The sequence below is a fragment of the Perca fluviatilis genome, chromosome 4, assembly GCF_010015445.1.
Source record: "Perca fluviatilis chromosome 4, GENO_Pfluv_1.0, whole genome shotgun sequence".
Classification (NCBI taxonomy): Eukaryota; Metazoa; Chordata; class Actinopteri; order Perciformes; family Percidae; genus Perca; species Perca fluviatilis.
Window position 1 is genome coordinate 13,472,426 of NC_053115.1, and position 22,146 is coordinate 13,494,571.

The window sequence follows — 22,146 nt, forward strand, 5'->3', positions numbered from 1 at the left end:
GCAGGTGTGTGTGTGTGTGTGTGTGTGTGTGTGTGTGTGTGTGTGTGTGTGTGTGTGTGTGTGTGTGTGTGTGTGTGTGTGTGTGTGTGTGTGTGTGTGTGTGTGTGTGTGTGTGTGTGTGTGTGTGTGGTAGGGTAACAGTGTGTGGGAGTGCAATTAAAGAAGTAAATTTGCCGATTCACTGTCCCATAGTTCAGAAAAACACGCACACAATGACCTGGCAGACAAAATAAGGAATTGCTATTCGTGTTTCTGCATGCACATGTGTAGGTGTTAGTGTATGCAAATGCTGTACACTGCTTTAGGAAGGAGGCTGGACTGAAGGAGGAGTTCCATATTAGAGTGAAATCTGGGAAAAACAAGAGAGGGAGATAAGTTTGCTGGACACAAGGCTCTCGTTGTTGCCCCAGACTACGGCATTCAGGCTAATTTAGGGGAAGAGGAGGAGAGCGGGAGGAGGAGGAGAATAAGGAGAAATAGGAAGCTGAGCTGGTGGTTAGAGAGAGGGAGGAAGGTGACTAATAGTGACTGTCACTCAGCCTACTGTAGCTTGGCCTGTGGAGGGAGAAGTGCCGTCACAACCAGTGAACCGGCATATAAATGCAGTTGTTGGCTGGGCCCAGACAGCAACAACTGTCTCTCTGTCAGGGAGTGTGTGCATTAACACGTGGAGGAGCAGATCTCTGTTGGATACACAATGTTGTCTTTGGGATAGTTGGAGAGTTGCTGGTAAGGATCTAAGTTTATAATCTACTATATGTATCGGTGTCAGTGTTTCTCACTGCCTGGCTGTTGAATACGGCAATGTGAGCTTCATTCAGGCTAAATAATAAACTGAATATGTCTAAGCAGGTTTTGTGTGTTTTTAATAACATGCGGTTCCTTTTAAATTGTAAAAGCTGCAGTAGCAGAAACGGAAGCAGCATTGGTTCAATTACTGTTGACTATAAACTGGTTGTTACATATTACGGTTTGACATTTCCAAAACATAAATAGCAACAAGAGATCTCGAGTCATCACTGCATTGTTTAGCAATGTAATGATTGTTTGTTATGTGCAGCTAAGTGGAGGCAGTATGCCAGAGTGATGGTACTGATAGTGTGGCAGTTTGGTGGGGATACAAGAGAAAGTTACTACATGAAATACAACAGTTCTCTAATGTTAACTTGTATACCAAAATGGATCAATTTAAGAAATAAAAATGGTAAACTGAGGTCAGACTGTTGAAAGATGTGTGTGTTTGGAGAGCTGCTATCCAAGTTCATAGGTTGCTAGCACTGCAACTGCAGCACAACAGGGTGACTAAATGTACAGTAGATCTGATCTGTGAATACCTGTGCATTGTTTTTTGTTACTCTGTTCTATATGACTTGTTTGTGTACATGTTCTGCACAGAGCCTTTCTGACTTCAGATTGAACAAAATGTACTTTATTTTTCCTTTTAATTTTTCAAGGATCGTAAAGGAAGTGGCCATCAATATCAAAATGTTACAAGCTAAGATTTGCATCTAAAGAAATTGTGGCATGAAAAACAGCTTTTGTACTTGTCCTGGGTTTCCTGCAGAGGAAGTTGCTTCACCACTGACAAAACTAGGAGTTGTGAAAACTGATGGAAGGAAACGGGAAGTGATGCATTGTGGCTGTAATTGATGATGCTGGTCTATTGTCTTTCCTGTATCTCATTGTGTTGTATTTTGATTTGATATGGCTAAAAGTGTGTTTGTGCTGAAAACCTGTTGTCCTTTCCCCGCTAGTTTTAACATCACTCTCTTCTCTGTTATCAGTGACGCAGAGTGACCTGAGGAAAGCAGGACAGATTCACTCTGGACAAGGGTGTCTCTTGGTCACCTATTTATAGACTGTGTTTAGAAGGTGACAGGCGTTCTGATGAGTTGTGGTGATTCATTCAGATAACCTTCAGAAAGTTGGTTACTGTTCAGAAATGTTACGGTGTGGGCACTTGATGCCTGTAAATTACACACAAGTTTCTATTCACCTCAAGTTTACAAACAACCTAAGGACACTGATCATTTTACAGCAGCTGTTGTGCATCCAACCCTTAACCCCAACCATGCTAAAATGTATAACAAAAGGAAGAGGGTCTAGTGTTTTGAATATTTTACTTGAGTGCACAACTAGGTTAGTATTTTTGTTATAGAAACCCTATATAAGAACATGTTTAAACCTACTCATTTGAAAATTGGAGCTGTTAAAACCGCTAGAAACCAGATAGGAGAGCTGCAACAATTTGCTGTATGAAAAAACTGAACTAATTAACTAAATCAAATGTGTCTCTTGCAACATTGCCTTAAAACAATGGAGAATATCATCTCTTCACACCATTCAGTGTGTGTTTATACTTAGGTCAAACCATGGTCTGTTGCTTCCTTCGCTTCCGCCCTGGAAATTCTAAGTTCTTCAGTGTGTGTTGCACACCTGCTGCTTCACCCTTCACACTCTAGTCCCAGTTGCATATTTTATGTTACCGCTATTGATTCCATCTGTCCATTTTGCAGTTTTACATTTTACCAGTACAGTGCTCGTTGAAAATGTGGTTCCTGTTTGGAACGGGCCAATCTCACATTTAGCTCCGGACTCTGTGTGTGTGTGTGTGTGTGTGTGTGTGTGTGTGTGTGTGTGTGTGTGCGACACAGAGAGAGAGAGCGAGAGAAAACAATGTAGTTTTATCTTTTTCGTCAACAATATTGCATGATATCACCACAGTTTAATGACGGCAGCGTTGTCTTGTCTCTCGTGCGATGTCCATGTAAGCAATCCGCCGTTGCTCCTGGTAAGCGAAGAAAAGTTTAGTTGTTAACGTTATATCCAGTAATCACGTAACGCAAAACAGTCACAGTCAAAGCCGTTGAACCTCCCCCCGATGCTGTACAGAGAGCGTCGTCAATATTATTCTTTTTAAATTACTGCAGTCAACCTTCCTGTTTCCTGCTGAGAACCATGGCCTCCGATTTAGAGGTGCTGATCCTCATCCCAACCGCTTCACACTCGGCTGCGAACCGATCCAGTGAGTGCTGAAGGTCGCAGGCCGATGATGCCATCAGGACCACATCATCTGCAAAAAGCAGCGATGAGATCCCCAGCCCACCGAACTGCAACCCCTCCCCACCCCCTCCTTACCGATATCCTGTCCATAAATATTACAAACAGGATTGGTGACAAAGCGCCAGCCCTGGCGGAGGCCAACCCTCACCTGAAACGAGTCCGACTTACTGCGAGAACCCGGACACAGCTCTCACTTTGGTGCGTTACAGAGATTGGATGGCCCTGAGTAGAGACCCCCTCACCCCATACTCCCGCAGCACCTCCCACAGTATCTCCGGGGGACCCGGTCATACGCCTTCTCCAAATCCACAAAACACATGTAGACCGGTTGGGCATACTCCCAGGCCCCGTCCAGGATCCTTGCGAGTGAAGAGCTGGTCCGTTGTTCCACGCGACCAGGACGGGATCCGCATTGTTCCTCCTCAACCTGAGGTTCGACTATCGGCCGAACCCTCCTTTCCAGCACCTTGGGTAGACTTTACCAGGGAGGCTGAGAAGTGTGATACCCCTGTAATTGGCACACACCCTCTGGTCCCCCCTTTTAAAAAGGGGGAACCCACCACCCCAGTCTGCCACTCCTTTGGCACTGTTCCAGACTTCCACGCCAATGTTGAAGAGACGTGTCAACCAGGACAGCCCCTCCACACCCAGAGCCTTGAGCATTTCTGGACCGGATCTCATCAATCCCGGGGCTTTGCCACTGTGGAGTTGTTTGACTACATCAGTGACTTCCGCCCGGAAATCGACGCCAATCCCCCGTCATCCTCCAGCTCTGCCTCTAACATAGAGGGCTATTAGTCGGATTCAGGAGTTCCTCAAAATGCTCCTTCCACCGCCCTATTACCTCCTCAGTTGAGGTCAACAGTGTCCCATCCTTACTGTACACAGCTTGGATGGTTCCCTTCCCCCTCCTGAGGTGGCGAACAGTTTTCCAGAAGCACTTTGGTGCCGACCGAAAGTCCTTCTCCATGTCTTCTCCAAACTTCTCCCACACCCGCTGCTTTGCCTCTTTCACGGCAGAGGCGGCAGCCCGGGCCCGCCGGTACCTGCCGCAACTGCCTCCGGAGTCCTCTGGGATAACATATCCCGGAAAGACTCCTTCTTCAGTCGGACGGCTTCCCTGACCACCGGTGTCCACCACGGTGTTCGTGGGTTACCGCCCCTTGAGGCACCTAAGACCCTAAGACCACAGCTCCTCGCGCAGCTTCAGCAATGGAAACTTTGAACATTGTCCACTCTGGTTCAATGCCCCCAGCCTCCACAGGGATGCACGAAAGCTCCACCGGAGGTGCGAGTTGAAAGTCCGTTGAAGGGGGCCTCCTCCAGACGTTCCCAATTTACCCGCACTACACGTTTGGGCTTACCAGGTCTGTCCAGAGTCTTCCCCACCCCTGACCCAACTCACCACCAGATGGTGATCGGTTGACAGCTCTGCCCCTCTCTTCACCGCAAGTGTCCAAAACATACGGCCTCAGATCAGATGAAACGATTATAAAATCGATCATTGACCTTCGGCCTAGGGTGCTCTGGTACCAGGTACACTTATGAGCATCCCTATGTTCGAACATGGTGTTCGATTATAGACAATCCATGACTAGCACAGAAGTCCAACAACAAACAACCACTCTGGTTTAGATCAGGGAGGCCGTTCCTCCCAATCCGCCTCTCCAGGTGTCTCCATCATTGCCCACGTGTGCGTTGAAGTCCCCCAGCAGAACAATGGAGTCCCCACTGGCGCGCCCCCATGCAGGACTCCACTCAAAGGTCTCCAAGAAGGCCGAATACTCCGAACTCCTGTTTGGTGCATATGCACAAACAACAGTCAGAGTTTTCCCCCACAACCCGCCGGGCGTAGGGAGGCGACCCTCTCGTCCACCGGGGTAAACTCCAACGTAGCGGCTCAGCCGGGGGCTTGTTAGTATCCCCACACCCGCCCGGGCGCACACCCTGAGCAACTCCGGAGAAGAAAAGAGTCCAACCCCTATCCAGGAGTACAGTTCCAGAACCGAGACTGTGCGTAAAGGTAAGCCCCACCAGATCCAACCGGTAGCGCTCCACCTCCCGCACAATTCCGGCTCCTTCCCCACAGAGAGGTGACGTTCCACGTCCCCAGAGCCAGCGTCTGCTGCCCGGGTCTGGTCCGTCGAGGCCCTGACCTTCACTGCCACCCATGTGGCGCCACGCCACCCCCAGCGGTTCCTCCCACAGGTGGTGGGCCCATGGGCTGGAGAGATGGGAGCCACGTAGCTTGTTCGGCTGTGCCCGGCCGGGCTCCGTGGCAAAACCGGCCACCAGGCGCCGCCCGACGAGCCCGCCCGTCTGGGCCTGGCTCCAGACGGGGGCCCCGGGCTTCCTCCGGGCAGGGTCACTCCATTTCTACCTTGTTTTTCCATTGGGGTTTTTGAACCATTCTTTGTCTGGCCCCTCACCTGAGACCACTTTGCCTTGGGAGACCCTACCAGGAGCACAAAGCTCCAGACAACACAGCCCTCAGGTTCACAGAGACACACAAACCTCTCCACCACGATAAGGTGATGGTTCACGGAGGAAACCGATGGAATGCCTTCTCCAGGTAGGGAATGAGTCCTTACCCCAAGTGAAGGAGTTCAAGTACCTTGGGGTTTTGTTCGCGAGTGAGGGGACAATGGAGCGGGGAGATTGGTCGGAGAATCGGCGCAGCGGGTGCGGTATTACATTCCATCTATCGCACCGTTGTGACGAAAAGAGAGCTGAGCCAGAAGGCAAAGCTCTCGATCTACCGGTCAGTTTCGTTCCTACCCTCACCTATGGCTGGGTCATGACCGAAGAACGAGATCCAGGGTGCGCGCCGCCAAAATGGGTTTCCTCAGGAGGGTGGCTGGCGTCTCCCTTAGAGATAGGGTGAGAAGCTCAGTCATCCGTGAGGAGCTCGGAGTAGAGCCGCTGCTCCTTTGCGTCGAAAGGAGCCAGTTGAGGTGGTTCGGGCATCTGGTGAGGATGCCCCCTGGGCGCCTCCCTAGGGAGGTGTTCCAGGCACGTCCAGCTGGGAGGAGGCCTCGGGGAAGACCCAGACAACACAGCCCTCAGGTTCACAGAGACACACAAACCTCTCCACCACGATAAGGTGATGGTTCACGGAGGAAACCGATGGAATGCCTTCTCCAGGTAGGGAATGAGTCCTTACCCCAAGTGAAGGAGTTCAAGTACCTTGGGATTTTGTTCGCGAGTGAGGGGACAATGGAGCGGAGATTGGTCGGAGAATCGGCGCAGCGGGTGCGGTATTACATTCCATCTATCGCGGCCGTCGAAAGAGCTGAGCCAGAAGGCAAAGCTCTCGATCTACGGGTCAGTTTTGTTCCTACCCTCACCTATGGCTGGGTCATGACCGAAGAAAAACGAGATCCAGGGTGCAAGCGGCCAAAATGGGTTTCCTCAGGAGGGTGGCTGGCGTCTCCCTTAGAGATAGGGTGAGAAGCTCAGTCATCCGTGAGGAGCTTCGAGGTAGAGCCGCTGCTCCTTTGCGTCGAAGGGAGCCAGTTGAGGTGGTTCGGGCATCTGGTGAGGATGCCCCTGGGGCCTCCCTAGGGAGGTGTTCCAGGCGATCCAGCTGGGAGGAGGCCTCGGGGAAGACCCAGGACTAGGTGGAGGGATTATATCTCCAACCTGGCCTGGGAACGCCTCGGGATCCCCCAGTCGGAGCTGGTTAATGTTGCTCGGGAAAGGGAAGTTTGGGGTCCCCTGCTGGAGCTGCTCCCCCCGCAACCCGACACCGGATAAGCGGACGAAGATGGATGGATGGATGGATGGATGGATGGCAGTCAACCTAGGGGAAAGACTGTTAAAAACATTAAAGTATTCAGTGTTGTGTCGAAGTTTGTTCTTTACTCTCTAATTTATTGTGATTGTAGTAATCTATTGGCTGTAATAAATATATTGTTTTTTGTGAGGAAGATATACGTTATAGGCGTAACGTTACAGGTACCCTGGTAATAGGTGTATGATTTGCTTTTTTTAAACGGCAGTATTAACATAATAAGTTATAAATGGTGAAAGTTAGAGGCAAATTTTGCAAAAGTGTACTGGAGTCAAATCCGGTACCCTCCTTCCCCCCCGCTGCTGTAAAGTGTTCTGCACACACACATATACAGGGGCGTCCACTTTATTAGATAGATAACCAGTGTCAACCAGACCAGTGGCCTGGTTTGGCAACAGCTGAAAGCTGTACACCAAGGCTAACAGAGCCATGCAAATCATGGGAATCAGACAGCATCCCACACTCCAGGCTGTCTTTGACAAAACTATCCTCAGGCAGGCCCAGAAGATAATTTCAGACCCCCACAGGTCCCCCACCGAGTACCAGCTTCTCCCTTCAGGCAGACGATTCCAGACAGAGTCCCGCAGTGCAGGCTCAACCGCTTTAAAAACTCTTTTGTCCCCATGTCCATCAGAGCCATAAATGACAAGCCACCCAGAGCATAACCCCTGAAATGCTGCATTTTAGGGATCGACCGTTACTGGTTTTTCAAGGCCGATACTGATTATTAGTAGTTAATGAAACCGATAACCGATATTTGGACCCGATATGCATATACAGTGAAAATGAAAATCATTAAGTCAAAATTAAGATTTTGGAATTTTACAAACTCCAACACAAAACTTTTTTTTAAAATGCTTTAAGCAATTATTTAACAAATTAGAAACTTTCAACATAATACACAGTAAAAGATAGTCAGATATAGTCAGAGAGTGTTGTGGGCGGGACATTCAGTCAGACTCAGTGGTGAGGGAAACCGAAGCAGAGGGACAGACACAGAGCTGTAGCAGAGCCAAAGTAGCATGCTTCTTAATTAATTAACTTTATTGGTTATCAAGCAAATAAAACGCTGATACAGATGATCTGCTAACTGCCAAAAAATGGCACGATAATCAGTCTATCCCTACTGCATTTATCTTAACCATACCATAAACCATATTTTTATTTTTCATCATGATTTTATGTTGATGAGGCTGCTTACCCTTACTGCACATATTATGTACACTATTATGACAACTATTATGATGTGTTGTACAACGGGCTGTGTGCAATTTTGTTGGCTGGTGGCAGTCTGTGCATGCAATATGAGCATGTCAATGCGGAGTGGTAACAGTCTGTGTGTGTGTGTGTGTGTGTTTGTGTGTGTGTGTGTGCGCGCGCGCGCACACTATGTTGTGTTGAATTTCCAAAACAGCAGATACTGTTTGTGTATGTGTCCGAGGCAAATTTCCTTTAGGACAATTCAAATCTATCTTATCTTAACCAACCATTGTTTTTCTGTTTCTTTCTTTTTGTCTGTTTTTGTTTGTCTTTTTCATTTCATACCTCCATTGCCTTTCTTCATCTCTGCCCCATGATGTCCCCCTCGCAGATTGAAATCCACTTTCTTCAGCATCCAGACATGTAGTCAGCAGCATAAGCAGAGCGTACTTCCTCTTGTGAACTCTTTTTCCTCTCAAACAGGTAATTGCATGTGTTTGTCTCTGTACACAAATGTGCTTCTATATCATACTGTAGAAATCCAACCATTTAGTGATCGTGGAGCTACCCTGCATTAACACAGCTGGCAATCCTGACTTGAATGACTTAAATAGAAATGAGAATCATTATTTCTAGTTACCTCATCCACTCTGGTGTGCATACACAACCCTGTATGCTGTAACTACATCCCTAGTACAGTAGCTGTTGTAATTAGTAAAAGTGAGGTGGTAGCAGGAATATTTGTATACCTAAAGCAGCAATTGATCCAAGAGAATAGCAGGCCTGAGTGTTTGAAAATGATCTGACTGTCCGTCTGTCCGTCTGTATGTCTGAGAAGTTCGATGTGTTATGTCACTAAGGGATACAGCTGTTTGTGTGTGTGAAACCAAAGAGGCTGGGGTAAGAACCCCATACTTGCCATTACCAGCCGTGTCACATAATCCTACCAACGTTACTCGTTGAGTGTGTGTGTGTGTGTGGTGGTGGTGGTTTAGTTATATTGATAATTTAGGTCTGTTTACATGTTCTGACTCTACTTAAAAGCCGTCAGACACTGTAGAGGGCACAAATGCATACAGACACACATACACCAAACAAAAAAACACACCCAGCTCAGGGGAACAGGGTGTTCCTGAAAAGGAGAACAGAGAGCAGAGGGGGTTATTTTAGTCATTAGAGCAGGCAGACAGAAAGCTTAATGCGGAAAGGGTGTGTGTGTGTGTGTGTGTGTGTGTGTGTGTGCGTGTTTTTTTTTTTTTGTCTGTGTGTCTGTGTGTCTGTGTGTGTGTGTGTGTGTGTGTGTGTGTGTGTGTGTGTGTGTGTGTGTGTGTGTTTACGCGCATGTGCAGTGATGGAAAGGCTGCTGAAGTCTGCAGTGCATTTGGAACCTTTGTGATATTAACATAAGGTGGTTGGACTAAGCCTTCGATAACCTGTACCTTAGTATCAAAAGTGATTATCCATGGTTACACAAATGCTACAAAATGATTTGACCAAGAATGACTTAAACTTCATGTCTTCACCCTGTCATGACTAAGGTTGTAAGTTCTTTAACAATATTTATAATGTGTGTGTGTCTCAGAGCAGGGCCTGGCCAGGTTAAGCTTACTCTGTGCCAGACATTTGAAGAGATGTACAAGCCTATGTTTGTTTGACCTCGAGGCATTTCTTTCTACTTTTACCCACCGTGCCAAATTGCTGTGATCGCAATACAGCAAAAGCATTTCTTTCTTGTTTCTGCACTTTGCACAATATCACAGTAAATTGTCTTTGGATTTTGTGCAGCAGCTGTTGCCGCATACGTGTGAATGCACATGTGCTTTGTTGTAAGAGAGCACCTGAGTGTATGTGTGTATATTCACATCCCACATTCAACTGCTCAATGTTGGCACATTCAATTCTAAAAATACACACTCTACCAAATTAACACCATGTCTCTGAACACAGGTGCTATGGCCCCACACTGCCCCCAAGTGTGTACATGTGTGTTTGTGTCTATAAATGTGTATGTGTTACACTTTGCACATGTATGTATAGGAAGAAACTAAAGTGGTGCACAGCATATTTAATTTATTCTATTTTTCCATTGTGTGCTTATTGTTGGCATGTATGTTTGTGACTAATCTGTGGCACAATCCAGAGTTGACCTCTGATCCGGGCTTCCTCCGCTCTACATCCTCCCACTGGCTGTCAGTGTTTGAAGTGAAGGGGCTGTGACATCACAGCGTTGGACACACAATGGCCGCTGTGTGCTCTTACTGCGTCAGATGCCTGCTTAACCCAATAGATGTCAGGCAATGGGAAGGCCCATGTGGGAGATAATGCTGCCTGGTAGCAGTGTGTCACCATAGGATATCAGGAAGTGATACCCTGTCCGTGTTTATGTGTTAAAGGACGTATATATCATGTATCATTGCTTCGTCACAGTTGGAACTGTGCAAGTGCCACATATGCCAGTTCCCCTAAAAACAGTAAATAATACTGTCACAGTGCTGATGTTGTGTTATGGAGTAGTAGCTATGAATAAGTTGAGAGTGTTGACATTTCTGTATTCCATGTTCAGCTGAAATTACATAGTTCAGAACAGTTAGATTAGCATGTACAATATATACTTCATTTGTATACTTTATTATTTTTATCTGGGAACCAGACAAATCTGCAAGCTCATGTTTTATTTGCTCTAGCAGATGTGTTGGTCGCCCTCCGCTTTAGACAGATTTCCAGCAACTCGAGATCTGACGGGCCAATCACAAATGTTTATCTAATATTGGGTATTTTTGAGGAGCGCCGTTGAGGCATTTATGAAAACAACCAAGGTGGCTGCAGCTGATGTGGAACTTTCTGGTGAAGCTGCTATCGCGTAGCCTGACATCGCCAGACCAAATCACGAAAGGATCTGCCAGAGCAAATAAAACATGAGCTTGCAGATTTGTCTGGTTCCCAAGCAAAGTAAAAACACCTTTCATCTTCAAATTCTAATGGCAAAAATGGCAACACTAATTCACAGACATGTTGATGCTACATCATCACAGCTAGTAGCCTGTTTACATTTTTCCATTGTTCACATTTCGTTTCTCTGATTGGTTTGGTTGTAGGTCTATCCAGTTACGTCCAGAGGCATTTTGGTCTAATGCCCCTTGGAAATCTAATATGAAATGAGAGGTTTCAGACTACTTTGCATTTGTGATTTGGTCTGGCGATGTCAGGCTAACACTTTATGGCTTTCGGTTTAGCATGTGTAAAGCTACATGAATTAATTTATTGGACCTGTATAGTGGAACATACAGTAATATGGTTAGCTATGCTCTATTTGGTGGCAGTCAAGCCAGTTTTATCTTTATTTATGAATATAAAATTTGTGTTTTGTTTAAAATCACAAATTTACAGTCTGTACAGCCTACAGGTCTATCCTTAGATCCTCGAGTCATAGAGCATACAGTATGTCCTCCTCTGGCTGGCATTCCTACCTTGCCATTTGAGTTTGGAGATGTAATCACCCCATTTATCATACTTTTAAAAAATACTTTGTAGAATTCCACCACTGTGTATATGTGCGAACACACTTGTTTGTCAGTGTAAATAAGCATCTTGAAAAGGGACACCTAATACTACTACAAGAGGACCTGCCTCTGAAGCTCCAGATGTTGGCAGTATGTACGAAAGTTGTTCCAACATCATCAGTAGCTGTGAGCGTTATAGGAAAATCCGTGCTGAGATTAGTGTGTCTCTACTTATGTACTTTTTGTTTATGGAGAGTTCGTTTTGGACTCAAGTTTAAAGCTGCTTGTGGAGTCGGCTTGTCCTTGAGTCCAAGTTTGGGTACATGTTTGTGTTGGAATGTGTGTCTCAGTGTGCATCTGCATGGGTGTGTGTTATTCATGTGGGCCATCCAATGGGCACAAAGCGGGCAGTGTGTTCCCCCTCGGTTGCTGAAATGTACACTTCGGACAACAGGCGGCTTCAGTCCTCAATAGGAGCTGTCCTTCTTATTGTACCTCACGCACAATGAGCTTTTCTCTCTCTCTCTGTCTTTCTCTCTGTGTCTTTCTCTCTTTATGACCATATACAGACAGTGTTTCTGATGAGAGACTGGAGGAATCATATTCTGATTGGTTGTTTAGACCCTGTCACTGCTCTTCTGTATGAAGTTGTCTCACAATGCATTACCATCAGCTTAGACATTAGAATACAGTAGAAACCTGGCCCTTAACAGGTTTCATTACACATGTTTGAGTCCAGATGAGCTTAGTCATTTAGGGGATGAACACAAGTCATTGCAGAAGGGGAACTATCAGTCCTGGGACTCCCCAATGAATGTGTGCATTTATACATATTTGTGAGTGTGTATGCGTGAGAAAGAAAGGAGGAGGTGTTGTACAGGGTTTATGGGTGTTCCCCGTCGTCCTTCTGCTCACATGATCATCCAAGAACAACAAGACCACATGACTCCACATGACCTCTCGCTGTTATCGAGGAAGTACCTCACAATTCACCCTTTTTTTGGAGAGACAGAGTTGGGGGGTCAAGAGAGTGTTACAGCTAACTTATCTTCACCCCAGTGCACCCTTTCAAACATGAGAATACATATGAGAACTTAATGGATGAAGTCAGCCCTACACAGAGAATGTAGAGATGTTAGCCTTGATATGTACTTTGTTTTGCTTTGGTTTGCACATCAGGGCCCAGTGCAATACTATGAACAGTCGATCATAATAACTGGTGTGCGAATTTAAAACTATCACATCTTGTATCTCTTTTGCTATGATTTCCTCATGACCACTTGATTATTTAGCACAATTATAATTTTACTGTCTTTCCTTTTCCTTACTTGACTCGAGATATGAAATCCAGAAAAAAAACAGCAGATTCTGCAGTTGTGGGATTTATAAAGCAAAGACATTCAAATATAAAAAAGTTGTGTGATTTCTGTAATGGATCTGGACTCCAGCTCACAAAGAGACAATTAATAGATATAGCTCTATAGATGGATTAATTAGGCAAAATGGTTGTATAAATTGTTTACTTACTTTTACTAGGTTTTATCTGATATAACTTTAAAATGTACACTCTATTTTATATAGCCAGCGTTGTTAATTGTTTGTAAAGACAATTGATTTTAAAATATTATTATACTTTTTTTTTTTTTCACCTTCATTAAATCAACTAAAACGACACCAGGCTGCTACAGTAAAACCATACAGATATCTACCGATCTCTACACACATCAGACTGCTCAGTTATAACACAGCCAGACAGTTCTCCGTTCTCAGCTGAGATGGACAGCATAGCGCTGCAGTGTTTATACAGTATAAATTAGCCTCGGCTAGCGGCGTGTTTTTTTTTCCAGCTCATAGCTTAAGCCCAGTGATTTTCAGCCTGCGTACATGTTTTTAAAGGTCCCATGGCGTGAAAATGTCACTTTATGAGGTTTATTAACATTAATGTGAGTTCCCCCAGCCTGCCTATGGTCCCCCAGTGGCTAGAAATGGTGATAGGTGTAAACCGAGCCCTGGGTATCCTGCTCTGCCTTTGAGAAAATGACTACGTTTACAAGCTGTCAATTTTCGGGTTATGGTTGGGTTAAGGTCATTATTCGGGTTTCTGAAACATTCGGAATAACCCGTTTACATGCGTGAGCAGAGAGAGTTTACTCCTACATGGAATTTGTAATGAATTGGCAATATCCCGACGTAAACGGGCGACGCGTTAAGCGTCTGACGTAGCCTACGGACATCCTTAAGACGCAATAACTTTTCGGTCACTTCTTTTGTTTTTACTATTTCGGTACTTTCTGCCGCCAACAAAAGACATTATATTCATGGGTTTCACCACACTAATAAAGAAATTGGTTTCCTCCTCGGCTCCAAAAAGTGTGGTGCTGTGCTGCGTCTCGCAATGTTTACCTCTACTTCTTGTTTACTTCCGGTATACTGCGCGCGGAGTTTCTGCATTGACATATATATAACTATATTATTATAGTATATAATTATTATTATAACTATGTTTTCTGGCGCATACAAGAAGTTCCTCTACTCAAAAGACCAAGATTCCTTGCGAATAGAACATGCGCAGAACACAAATCAATGTTCCTTTTGATGGGGATATGCCGATACGCGTTTACATGACCAAAATTTCGGGTTAGAAAAGGGGTAACCCAGGTAGCATATTCGGGTTTTTGCCGGTGTTTACATGGCCGTGTGGGACCGGGTAATTGCTAATATTCTGGTTTTGAACGGGTTATTGGCTGCGTGTAAACGTAGTCAATGAAAGCTCAGATGGGCCGATCTAGAATCAAGGTTACCTCCCGTTTCTCTGCTTTGCCCGCCCAGAGAATTTGGCCTACCCATGAGAGAGAGACATCATGGCTTTCAAACGAGCAAAGTGGCAGTTGGTCAAGGACACACCCCCATACCCCCACCCTCCACCTTGCCTCCTCCTCTCTCCTCCTCAATAGCTACAGACACAGAAATGGCACATACTAAGGAAAGCTCATTGTGTGACTGGCTCTAGTGGCTGTAATTCTGCACCAAGGCTGAATTTCGGGAAAGAGACTTCAGATACAGTATTAGCGGACCACTAAGGTCTATAGAAAAGCATCCAAAGAGCACCATGTCATGGGACCTTTAACATTGTTGAAACAGAGGAGCTAATGTTGGTAGCGAGAGTAACAAGTTAGCGGACTGCTGTCACTGCACTTTTCTCTGCTGTGCACCTGTTGGTTGTGTGTGTGTGTGTTCAAAGCCATGCACTTGGTGAAACACAAAGGAGAGGAGAGAAAGCAGTCCACAGCAAAGACTCTCCCACTGAGCTGAAAATGGAAGCACTGCACTGCAACACATGTATTTTGGCTTAATTAAAGACATTGATTCGTGATTTTGTTATACTACAACGAACGAATATTCAAATCCCAAAATTGAAAATCGAATACCTACCCAACGAAGTCGAATATATGGGCCCAGCCCTAGTCACAACATTGCACACTTCCCCTTCTCCACTTACATCTCTCTCCTTATCACCAATGCACCCATTAACAATCACACACTGAATCAGGCTTCTCTATAAAGAGTGTATGTCAGTTGAGGAAGTGTTTACACAGGATCCACTTTCCTTCTTGTTAAGGAATCCCTGCAGACTTTCGATACATTTGTTTTCACCTTGTTTATTTTCCTTTCCTTCCTTTGGCTCAACTCCCAATTTAATCTCCTTTCCTTTCTCCTCCTCAGCTTCCTCTACCTTTTCGGGCTGGACTGCGGTGCATTGACGTCGGCTCGCCCTCCCCTGCCCCCTCGCCCCCCAGCAATGGCCTCACGCATTGGCCTGCGGATGCAGGTACGACACAAGCGCCATCCACCATCCTGTATGCAGCACATGCAAGCCTTTCATTAGCTATGGATATTAAAGTCTGTTTGTAGTGTTGTTTGACCGAGTGGACACTGGAGAGGAAGGTATTCTGGTCAATGTCACAGCTTTGTGGGTGGACCATTTATTTGAAGGGCATCTACATGCAGCAACCATTGACACATTTGGCTGTGCTATTTGGCCCTTGCATATTTTAATATTTTTACTCTACATACTTTTCTTACAGGGTGATTTAATAGATATGTGAGTCACCATTTGTGCTCTCCTAACAGCTCTTCTAACAGCCAAAAGCAACATCACCCATCACTGTCAGTTTATAGGTCCCAATGCTTTAATGAGCATTCCTATAATGTGTGTGCGTGTGTGTGTGTCTGTGTGTGTGTGCGTGTGTGTGTCCAGCTGATGCGAGACCAGCTGCAGCAAGAGGAGCAGCGTGAGAGGCAGCAGATACAGCAGCAGCAGCAGAATGCAGCCCTGCAATACATGCAGCATTGCATGGCTGGGCCACCTGCACCTACCCCAGCCATTAGCACCCCACAGCATCAACAAAGCATGCAGGTCCCCGTTGAGGTTCTTAAGGTCAGTAGGGCTGCAACAAATTGTTATTTTCATTATCACTTAATGTCTTTATTTTACATGTATTGATTATTATCAAATCAATTGCTCAATTAGCCAATACAATTTCAGAAATGTGTGAATAATGCCTATCACAATTTCCCAGGGTTTCCAGAGTTCATGGTGATGACATGCTCGTTTGTCAAAAAGTCAAAGATATTGAAATTACAAACATGAAAACAACCATTTCCCACCTTTGAGAAGCTGGAACCAGTGAATGTTTGGCATTTATGATTAATAAAGTATGACTGATACATATTCTGAAGTTTGGAAATGACTTATTGAGAAGGAAATATATAGAAGTGTATGTATGTATGTATATGTTTTAAGATAATTTTTTTGGGCTTGTTTTGCATATATATTGTATATGTAGAAGTATTTTGACAGCAAAATAAAAATAACTTAAAAGGGGATTTGTGGTTTGATACATTGTTAATTGAACACAGAATCCCCTTCATCCTTCTACATAGTGTAGTAAAAGTTAATAAAGGTTTCTGGTCAAAATGCCAACGCACTACAAAGACAAAGGGCCATATCTTGCACTCAGCGCAATTGCCTTTGTACACCGACGCATGTATCATTCCTATTTTGCACCCCACGCACAGCGGACTTTTCCCTCCACAGACGCACGTCGGTAAATTAGGGAATGAATTTGCGCTCCCGGGGTCGGTTCATCGAAAAGAGGAGGCGTGTTCCGGCGCAAACTTTACGTGGTGCTATTTTGCAGTTTCAGAAAACCGCCACTGACCAGGAAAAACCTGGTCTAAAGTCAGTGGCGCGTTATTCAGATGCTATTTTAGGGAAGAATGCTTGGCCATAATGTAGCGTGTGCACAACGCGCATACACTTCTCTCATCTACAGCAGTTCACATTTTTGAAAACCATACATAATTACAAAGAAAAATATTTCTGAAAATGCGCTTCATGTGTTTGGATAGATCAGGAGGCACTTTACAGTACAGTCTTCAAAAAGTCGCAGCATTCTTTGTGGCTTGTTGTGTTTTACACAACATTTCCATGAATCATGGATGTGTTGATGACATAAATGAGGAAATATTAGAGGACTTAAGGAGACGTGATGTTGAACTACGGCGGGATTGGACACTCCGGCGGAATCTGGTCCGGGAGTGGCGATGTGCTCCTGATGGAGCGGGTGGACGGAGATGGAGTGGGGGGAGGAGGAAGGGGCACAACAGGAGCAGGTGTTGCGTTTGGAGGCCCACGCTCCATGGCTGCAGCAATCCTCTCCAGACTTGAGGAGATGCGCCCGAGAGGCCGCAGCAACATCGCCACCCGGACAAGACGGGCATTTATTACTTTGCCGCATCCTGGACAGCTCCCGCTGGTGTGCGGCAGACAAATCCGCCGTCATAATAGCAATCCGCCACGGAACAAGCGCGCCTGCTCTTAAAGGAACACGCCGACTTATTGGGAATTTAGCTTATTCACCGTAACCCCCAGAGTTAGACAAGTCGATACATACCCTTCTCATCTCTGTGCGTGCTGTAAGGCTGTCTGACGGCTCCAGTGGCATCAGGCCAGCACAGAACATGCAGGTGAATGGTTCCAGTAATCCTACTGCTCCGAATAAGTGACAAAATAACGCCAACATGTTCCTATTTACATGTTGTGATTTGTAGAGTCACAGCGTGTACAAAAAACACAATTTGGAGCAGTAGGATTACTGGAACCATTCACCTGCAGGATCTGTGCTAGGCTAAGCTAATGCTGGAGCCGTCAGACAGTGTTACAGCACGCACGGAGATGAGAACGGTATGTATGGACTTGTCTAACTCTTGGGGTTACGGTGAATAAGCTAAAGTCACAATAAGTCGGCGTGTTCCTTTAAAGGGAATGTGAGATGACGCTCTGATTGGTTATTTTCACGTTACGCCCAAACCACACCTAGCTACTTCAGACCAACCCATTTTAGATTTGCGTCGGGCGCAAGAGTCATTTATCCTGCCGGTATAATAGCAACAGCGCCCGAGATCCGCCCACAAAGCTACTTACGTTTTGCGTTTCAGATCGTTAAAATAGGGCCCAAAGTGCTAAACAGATCTCGTTGAGGGGATTGGCTGAAGAGAGAAAATATGTTAGTTAAGGGGGGTTTCAAAAGGACAGGGGCTGTGGCACTTACACACCATTAATCCACTCACATGTTGCTGAGCAGGAGACAGGGCAGCAGGGCGCAGAAGAGGTGTTTAGGACTTCACTGGGCGTTGTGGCCTCTCACACAGCAGCACTGCCACACAGGGGAAAATCAGGGACAGATTAGAAAAAAGGCAGAGAGAGAAAAATGCGGTGGAGCAGCAAGCAGGTAGGGAGACAGAAGATAAGAAAGGTTTGACATGTTTTGCGATAGGACCGTCAGGAGTGATGTAGATAGTCTGAGTCAAACAGGGACTGATAAAGCTGAAGTGACATTTTGTCCAATTCCAAAGATGCTTGTGTGTGTCCTTATCTTTGATAGTGTGTTTGTGTGTATGGGTTTGCACAATACATACAATACATTGTGTATGTGTGTGTGTGGCCTTAACTGTATGGGGCAACTTGTTTACTTTGTGTGTGTGTGTGTGTGTGTGTGTGTGTGTGTGTGTGTGTGTGTGTGTGTGTGTGTGTGTGTGTGTGTGTGTTGTGTGTGTGTGTGTGTGTGTGTGTGTGTGTGTATAACTGTCTGTTTTAGGAATCTCAAAGTTGTCAGTGTCTTACCTTTCATTTTGTAGATAAGGTCAACTGTCTGTCTATCAGTCTCACCGAGCCTGTCAGAGCTCCTGTGTTTCTTTGTACTTCATCTGTGCTGACAGTGCCGAGCTAAATAGGTAGAATAGTTACATTATTTTGTAACTATTGTTCCTCTGACTCATGAGACACATATTCATTTAAAGCCAATCATGTGTATTTATCTAGGGGGTCATGATTTGCTGTAAAAACATACACAAAGTAGCATGAAGGTGTGTTTATTGAAAAGTTTCTGGTTCATTTAAAATAATTCTACTGCTGGTTATAAAACAGAGGGGGGTTTGGAGGGCTGAGGGGTTGAGTCTTTCTCTGTAGTAATGGGGAGCAGGCCTGCTCTCTACTGAGCTTTACTCTTTGATGTGAAGGAATTAGGCCTGCCCATTGCTTTATGTAGCCACATAGAGGATTTAGTGGCTTTACTCCTGTAGGCTTTACTACTGATTTAATGATGTCCTTGTGCCATCACAGTGTTTTGGGACAGGGATAATGCGGTGTACCTCTGAACCACATTCTCAGTGTTGTGTGTTTAAATGTTAGTGTTAAACCATGCTGAGCTTATACAACACACTCAACATGTATGTATTCATTCTTGTGATGGTTATTGAAGTAGGTGTTATCACTGTTTCTTTGTTTTTTCATTTGGTGCTTGAGCCGTTAAAAAATGCTCAAATCTGTGAATTTTATAAATGGACTATCATGGCAAAATATTTGCAGTAAAAATACCATTATGGTCACAATTGTTTTTGCTGTTGGCTTACACGTACAAGCACATCCCTTTAAACTAATCCAAGTGCATCTTTTATCTTGAGGTTCAAGTTGTAATAATTAAACTGGCAGTTAAATGTATTTGTTTTTTTGGAAGAAGAATTGGATCAATGTGCAAAATAAATAATGGAATAAGAATTGTCACATCCTTTGACTGTCCATCCCTTAATACAGGTACAGACCCACCTTGAGAATCCTACCGACTACCACATCCGTCAGTCTCGGAGGCAACAGGTGAAAGATTACCTGTCCACCACCTACGCTACCAAACAGGTACTTTCTGGATGTTATTTGTTTATGCCTGTTTGTCTCTCATTAGATCCACTTCATGTGTTTATGGTGTTTATTATTTGTTTTTGTCTGGTTTGTCCAATCCATACAATATTGCAGTACATGTATCAATGCCAGTACTCAGTCATTAACACAATCATCACCCTCATTCTCCCTCTCTCTCTGTCCGTAGACAGTCCATGCAGTAGTAGGGCCGGTGCCGCCCTCTCCTCCCACAAACATGGGACCTACAGGGGGTTCAGCGTCTGCCCCCCCACCCCTTCACTCCCCACACTTTCGCACTGAGCAGCTCATGTCTGGAAACAGCGCCCCAAACAGCCCCATGGCCATGCTCAACATCTGCTCCAGTCACGAGACAGAGGTAGACGCCCACAAGCGTGGGCAGACAGTGGCGTGAACATTAATCCCTGGATATGTTATAAAGTACAGTTTACTACATCCAGATTGGACAAATGTCCATAAAATAAGACTTAATTACACTCCTATATAAAATTATGAGGATTGAAAAGTGACATTTTATGAAAGCATCATAATGATTTAATTGGTCTTTGGAAAGCTGGAGCAGCATTTTTAAATGCATTGGTGTTTATGTGTCGTGCGTACGGTTAGTGTGTAGAAAATGTGTTGGCTAACTGGCAATAACAGACTGGCAATCATTGGAATTTAAATGCTCCATTATGGCCTTGCTACAGTAATTACAGCTTAACAAGTGACAGGCGAACAGCAGAATGGAAAGCCCTTTGAACCTGGCAGACTTTGACCCCTCTTCTTTTAGTCTCTCTGAGAGTCAATAGTCTTACCAGTTAGACTCCTTGACATAGAAGTTATCTTTAAAGTCTTCTCTTGAGTGAGACATGCACCTGCACGGCAGTTCACCTGGAGGCCTGCATGCCAGCAGGTTTCAGGTGCTTTGTAAAAAATGAGAGTAGTGACAGTCTTCTCTGTATGGTATTTGCTAAAAATGTAGATTAGTTTCAGCTTTTGTGTCAATGTTAGCCATGATAGGTCTTTAAGCTTGTCATAATCGCACAAGTAACACCCTAGTTTTTTTTCCCCAGATGGATGACGTCATTGATGACATCATCAGCATGCAGTCCAACTACGACGAGGCATACATTGACCCCATCCAGATGCCAAACACAGTAAGTAGAACCAACCCACCTACAGAGTGTGATTTCAAGAATCCTTTTTTATTGTCTTTATATTGACTAATGTACTTTGCAACCAACTGTCCTTTTTTAAGTTACATATTTTAGGTCGGATTTTTACAAAGAAATGTCCTACGTGTTTCAAGAGAGTTAAAGGGTTGTTTTTCTTATTTGAACCAAAGTTCTAAAGATAGAGGATAGCATATGATGTGCAGATTGTAAAGTCCTTCAATGCAAATTTGTGATTTGTGAATTTGGGCTATGTTAAGAAAAAATGCTTGACTTAACTTGGATACTTTGGCAACTCGTGTTTTCCTTAGAACAAAAGCAACATGCAATATTATTCAAAGAATACAAGTCAGTGAAGTAATGTCTTAATAAAAGGATATCAGGATTTTATTGTCCAGTAGAATTCAGCTGTTTGAGTGATATCTTGATTGGAGTCATTGACCTTATTTTAGATCATTACTGAATTATTGAAAATGGTAAACTGACCAAGTAATGTAGCAGCTAATTTCTACCTGTTTTAAGGTAAAGAATATTTTTAAGATTCAGTAATAGACAAAAAGGACTTATTAAAATAGAGCTTTTTGCTTTGCACTGTTTGTATGATAATATAATTTATAAGGAATACATTTGCAATGCAACACACTATATGCATGTTTTGTGTTGGTCCACATGGTTCATACACCTTTTTATTGGTGCAAAGGGCTGTACACAAAACAGAGGTATATACATAGGAGTAGACTAAAATAGGCATATAGACGAAACAAGACAAAACAACAACAACAAAAAATAGATTACAATATTGTTGTTATATAAATATGCAAACTAGTTGTTGTTGAAACAAAACCTTGATTTATGCTCCACACAGAGCTTTCGCCATAGCCTACGTAAGTGGCCTGATGTTTATACTTGTGCGTTGGTGTGTGCCTCGAGCTGGCGTGTGTGTGTGTGGGAGTGGGTGATAGAGCGAGGGAGAAGTGACGGTGATTAGCTTCGGAGCGAGTAGCGACTCTAGAGTCATAGTGAGAGAACCAAAGTGTCTCCCCTGTGCTTTCTGACCAAGATGGGAAATCTGTAGCAGGAAAAGGTAACGCTCGCCTTGATTTTATGTTGTTTATGGAGAAGAAGAACCAGGAAATGAGTCGGGGGATATGCAACACTATC

At 44.6% G+C, this 22,146-nt stretch overlaps 1 protein-coding gene across 13 annotated transcripts in view; it reads left to right on the forward strand.

The window, feature by feature from the left end:
* Window positions 1-22,146, forward strand: part of tfeb (transcription factor EB) — a 45,986-nt gene that overhangs the window by 15,491 nt on the left and 8,349 nt on the right. For 9 of the 13 annotated variants that reach the window (XM_039797235.1, XM_039797237.1, XM_039797238.1 and 6 more), the window contains 6 exons: window positions 8,448-8,539; window positions 15,280-15,385; window positions 15,815-15,994; window positions 19,712-19,810; window positions 20,001-20,189; window positions 20,887-20,970. In XM_039797235.1, coding sequence (XP_039653169.1) covers window positions 15,356-15,385; window positions 15,815-15,994; window positions 19,712-19,810; window positions 20,001-20,189; window positions 20,887-20,970 — 582 coding nt within the window. In that variant the 5' untranslated portion in view covers window positions 8,448-8,539; window positions 15,280-15,355. Of the gene's footprint in view, window positions 1-485; window positions 730-8,447; window positions 8,540-15,279; window positions 15,386-15,814; window positions 15,995-19,711; window positions 19,811-20,000; window positions 20,190-20,886; window positions 20,971-22,146 lie in introns of those variants that run through there. The other 4 variants (XM_039797239.1, XM_039797240.1, XM_039797236.1 and 1 more) reach the window with 3 other exon arrangements.